The 5,349-nt window shown below is 35.3% G+C and overlaps 1 protein-coding gene across 1 annotated transcript; it reads right to left on the minus strand.

Moving 5' to 3' along the window:
- Positions 1-1,294: 1,294 nt before the first annotated feature.
- Positions 1,295-4,924, minus strand: LOC102627300 (probable LRR receptor-like serine/threonine-protein kinase At3g47570). The gene is made up of 2 exons (XM_006486924.3): positions 2,166-4,924; positions 1,295-2,066 (listed from the first exon to the last, which is right to left on the minus strand). The coding sequence occupies exons 1-2, from the start codon at positions 4,837-4,839 to the stop codon at positions 1,681-1,683; spliced, it is 3,060 nt and encodes a 1,019-aa protein (XP_006486987.2). The 5' UTR covers positions 4,840-4,924; the 3' UTR covers positions 1,295-1,680.
- Between the last annotated feature and the right edge of the window lie 425 nt (positions 4,925-5,349).

Genomic DNA, 5,349 nt, shown 5'->3' on the forward strand with positions numbered 1-5,349 from the left:
TATTCAAAATTTGAATTCATCAATAAATTTATCCAAAGCTGCAGTTTTTGGAGTTCAAGGTTTTGAAAAGTGTATACTAACTTTTGCTCTAATGAGTGGGGAGGGAAGCAAACTACCAAATAATCTACCTCATTATACTTAATTTTTCAATAGTTACATGTCTGATTTGTTAAAATTTTAAGTTATATTAAATAAAAATATTTTTTTGATTAAACCTCGGCAAGCGAGAAGATTTATTAAAATGTAAATCAAAGAGTAGAAATACATTATAAGCATAGATTCAGTTACTTTACCCCTTAATTAGAAGAAACATGGCACTAGAAAAGAAAGATTGTGCTAGGAAAAAAGATCCAAGCAACCAAACTAACTGAATCTACATTTTCCAACATCTGAAGGAGCACCCAAAAATTTCTAAGAAAGAATTTCTTCAACAAAATAAAGATGCAATTTTAGAAATGCATCGACTAACTTGATAATTAATTAGCTCAACCTCCAGAAACTAAAAAAAAAATAATCTCCTTTTTTTTTTTTAAAGAAAACAAACCTCAACGATACTAAGAGAACTTTGTTAACGAGGTCAAAATTAATAAAGACTAACTAAAGTGTGAGGTTTAATTTCAGAATGAAAATTTTCCATATCATTTATCTGCTATTAAATTAATGCGTCTGTAATTAAAGCAATCGGATTTCGTTTCATGTTTACACTAGGCTGCGTCATCCCTGAAAACGAAAGGCAAACACCCTAATAAATTAGTACCTTTTCATATTCATGTATAAACCTCAATGTCATGTATCGAGGATGACGCAGCCTTGTGTAAACATGAAAATGAAATCGGGTTTGCTTTGATTAAAAACACATTAGTTTAATAGATATTAATAAGATAGATTTGCATGCATATATGTTTTTTGAATTAAGTTGCTGCCCACCCACATTGACAAAGCGGAAACAAATCGTACAGACCGACCAGCATAAAAGTCTTTGACCTTCAAAATTTGTACATTATATTTAATATGCTGATTTTGTTACTTGTAACGGTAGATTCTGATCAATGTCTAGCATATCAACAACTTAGCTCCCTGATTTAAACACATTCCGGGTCATCCAGAGATGTAGCTTCTTTAAATATATGTTAATTAAAGGGATGATGGCCATATTTAGTATTGAGATGTTGTACGTAACTTTTAGTTGCAACTATTATAGAAAAAAAATCTAAAATTATAAAATAAAAGTTAATTGTATTTAGCAAATTAATTTGACTCTTAAATAATAATTTTAGTAAAAATAGTCAAGATATATTCTAGATTTTTCATCATACATTTATTGATAGACTCAACTTCCAAATTATACCAACTAATATTTATCAGATACTTCAGTTTTATAACTTTTAAACTATAACTGCCAAACCTTAATACGAAACAAGGCGACTGTTACAACAACAAGAACACAAAACAAATGCATGAACCGCTGCAGTTTCCCAGCAAAACAACTGACTTTAACTATTTTAACCACTAGTCAATGCAACATAAGCATTCTCACAACTACTTGACACATTAATTAGTACATAGGGAGGATATTAAGAAATTAGTACATGGGGTGGAAATTAAAAAAAAAAAAATCTTTGATGCTATGAGTACTTCGAAAAATCTAAGCATAGATTTAATTGACACTTGACATTACCACTACATCAAATCGTACACGCTAAGAAAAGCCTCCCTCGCAGCGCACAATTTTGCCACAACATTTCTCATCTCCAATGTTCGGTCAATCGGAGATTCCATTGAGCAAAGAACTCCAATTGTGATTACAGCTACCAAGCACTCTTCAATTCCACCTCTTCCATCTCCACAAGGATTCTTAGAGTTATTTGTCCTTACCTCTAACAAAAGCAAAGGATCAACAATCTCAATCACTCTTTGTGGCAAAGCCTTCATTGCAAATTCATGGATAGTTAGGCCGTCATTAAACATGCTATCGGTTGGTCGCTTTCTAATAAAGATCTCAAGCAGCAGAATACCAAAACTGTATACATCTCCTGCCATTGAGGCTTCACTCCCCATGCCGTACTCTAAACATGTAGAATCGTGTTAATTTCCGTATGGATGTTAAATCTAGTAAATGGATAATTTTTTTTTTTAAATATTCGAATATTAGACATGAAAATTACCTGGAGCAACGTAGCCAACAGTTCCTTTTATTCCAATTGAACTTGAATGTGTTTCCATATCATCAACTTGACAGGCATAAAGAAATTTTGCCAACCCAAAATCACCAACATGGGCAACCATGTCATGGTCAAGCAAAACATTACTCGGCTTTAGATCTCCATGAATAATGGGTGGTTGACAGTGGTGGTGAAGATATTCGATTGCATAGGCAATATCAATGGCTATGTTTAATCTTTGTATCAGACTTAAATCGCATACATCGTGTTGATCATTGCTATGGTGCAACCACTCCTCTAAACTTCCATTCTGCATGTATTCATAAACAAGTGCCTTAAAATCAACCCCATGAGAATCTATACTGGAGCAAATAGTGATGATTTTGATGAGATTTCGATGACGAATATTTCTTAATGCTTCACATTCAGCCACAAAACTCTTGAAGGCCCCTTTTCGTGTAAGATTAAGGACTTTCACTGCAACCAACAATCCACCTTCTCCCAAAATTCCCCTGTACACAAAGCCAAAGCTTCCTTGACCAATCATGTTTGATGTTGAAAATTCACCAGTTGCCTTACTCAACTCTGCATAAGAAACTATTGGAAATTGTTGTTCCATTGGTGATGTTACAGAAGATTTATGTACAAATCTCCTTCTTCGGGCATAAACAACAATAAAGCAACCTAATAAGATCAAACATGAAATTGTCACTGGGATCACCACTTTGAAAAGAGCAACTGTTGATTTTCTTGATCCTTTAGAGCCGCAGGAAGGTAATTGCAATTCATATAAACCCCCACAAAGTTTTCCATTTCCAGATAGTGAAATTCTTGTTTTATTGCTAAAAACTCCTTTTGTTGGTACCTTGCCCTCAAAATGATTGCTAGAAATATTCAAGTATTCCAAAAATGATAGGTTCTCAAGATATTTTGGAATCTGGCCAGATAAATTATTGCTTGAAAGATCTAGCACTTTAACACTTTTCAAGGAACTTAAAGAAAGAGGAATACCTCCTCTAAAATAATTGTATGAAAGATTAAGATATTCCAAGCTTGTGCAAGCACTTAAAGTCGCAGGAATCTCACCAGAAACCTGATTTCTTGATATATCCAATTCAACAAGATTCTGCAAGTTGCCCACTTCTAGAGGAAGAGAGTCGTTGAGAAAATTATTAGACAGATCTAGGTAAAGTGAAAGAGTTGTTATGTTGAAAATTTGTTTGGGCAAAGCACCTGTGAGCTTATTTTGGGAGACATTTAACGACAACAAACTCCTGCAGTTTCCTAAGGAGGAGGGTATATTGCCTTGCAAGTAATTGGACCGCAGTTCAAGTTTAGTCAGCAGTGTTAAATTACCTAAAGAGAAGGGAATGCTACCTTCTAAAAGGTTGAAGTCTAGGTATAGTAATTGCAAGTTCGTAAGCTTACCAATTTCATGAGGAATAGTGCCAGTTAACTGGTTGAGATCTATACCAAATCCATTTAGATTGACGAGATTTCCTATCCCAGAAGGTATGGTGCCTGATATTTGATTTCTTCCCATGTTGATTTGGACTGTTGTTGTCGAGAGGTTGGCTATAGAATGTGGCAGCACTCCTCCAAATCGATTCCCATATAAACCAAGGGCTATCAACTTGCTACAGTTGGTTAGAGGGGTTATAAAATCAAGATCATTGGCTGCTCCATTTCCCAAATTATTTCCTGCCAACAGTAGCCACGATAGATTTTGAAGCCTGCTAAAATTAATCGGCACTTTCCCGCTGAAGAGATTCAAGTTAAGGTCAAGCATCACAAGATTTGAAGTGTTGGAAAATGAATTTGGGATAGGACCAGAAAAATTGTTTTCGGCAATAACAAAATTTGTAAGTTTTGGAAGAGTGAGTCCTATGTCAATTGGCAAACTTCCAATTAATCTATTCCCTCTGAGATAAAGTAACTCAAGGGAAGAGAGATTATAAATTGACGGAGGAACATTACCGGAGAATTGATTTCCAGCTATGTTCAAATAAAACAAGTTTCTCAGTTGGCTTAGAGTATTTGGAATTCTTCCACTCAACCTATTTTCTTCAACATTAATTACTTTAAGAACTGAAAGATTCCCAATGGAAGCTGGGAGCTGTCCTGTTAGATGATTATCAGAAATGGACAGTTTCTCAAGCCTCATCCAGTTGTAGCCGACATCTGCTGGAATTTCACCCACCAGATTGTTTCCGTGGGCTGAGAAGTTGACAAGGTTAGAGCAACGAGACAAATTGGTTGGTATTTTACCTGAAAAAGAATTATTTGCGAGCTCTAGACTCTCAAGCCTAGACAGACGACCAACTTCCTGGGGAATATTTCCGTAGAAATTGTTGTCTGCGAGGTGGATTAACCTGAGGAAGCTGAGATTCCCAACATGAGGAGATAAGATACCTCCAATGCTTTGGTTTCTCAGATCTAGCTCGGTTACCCTTTGATGTCGATGACCACATGTCACACCTGTCCATTGGCATAAGTTTATCGAATTGTTCCATGAACTTGTAACTCCAAGCGGATCATGAAGTTGGGATTTTATTGCAAGCAAAGCCAGACGATCAGTCCTATCTGATGGGGAGCCAGAAAAGGCGTAGGAATGAAGCAACAGATTGAAGCAGCATGCGAGAGTGACAAGGCAGCTAGTGGAAATGGATTTAAGCATTTTCAGATTTTGAGGCTGGGTAGTAATGTAATGTGTGGATGATCGTTTCAATTCATATGAAGGGTTTTTAAAGGCCTGAAATTAAATGAGTATACACGCGTGTTTTCTGGAAATATAAGCAGTGGAGCCCAAATATAGAAACGCGTCTTTCGGAGCATTTATTAAAAGTAGAAATTAGTCACTCATTCATGAGGAAAAATCTTAGTTTAGACTTTGCATTTAGGACTTTCTCCTAGAATTATTTTCAAAATCTCTCCAATTTCTTCCCCTTAAAATTTTGTTGTTCGAGGATGAAATTGTGTGAACGCAAAGTTATCAAAATTCAAATCATTGTTTAGTTTTTTTTTATGCATCTTATTAGATTGTACTTTTATTTTTATTTTTTATCAAAAGATAATTAATAAAGAGAGTGGATAAAGTCGATATTAATTTTTTAACCTATTACCTTTCGAGAATTTGAACTCTACCCACCACTCGTCAAGCCTCAGGGGCCAAATTGCATATCTTCTT

The sequence above is a fragment of the Citrus sinensis genome, chromosome 8 (assembly GCF_022201045.2).
Source record: "Citrus sinensis cultivar Valencia sweet orange chromosome 8, DVS_A1.0, whole genome shotgun sequence".
NCBI lineage: Eukaryota > Viridiplantae > Streptophyta > Magnoliopsida > Sapindales > Rutaceae > Citrus > Citrus sinensis.

What these genes read in the sequence shown, in the direction of transcription:
- LOC102627300 (XM_006486924.3), bottom strand. Translation starts at nt 4,839, where the DNA reads ATGCTTAAATCCATTTCCACTAGCTGCCTTGTCACTCTCGCATGCTGC. An exon ending in TGTTGGCTACGTTGCTCCAG is followed by an intron (nt 2,067 to 2,165) that starts GTAATTTTCATG and finishes CTACATGTTTAG; the next exon opens with AGTACGGCATGGGGAGTGAA.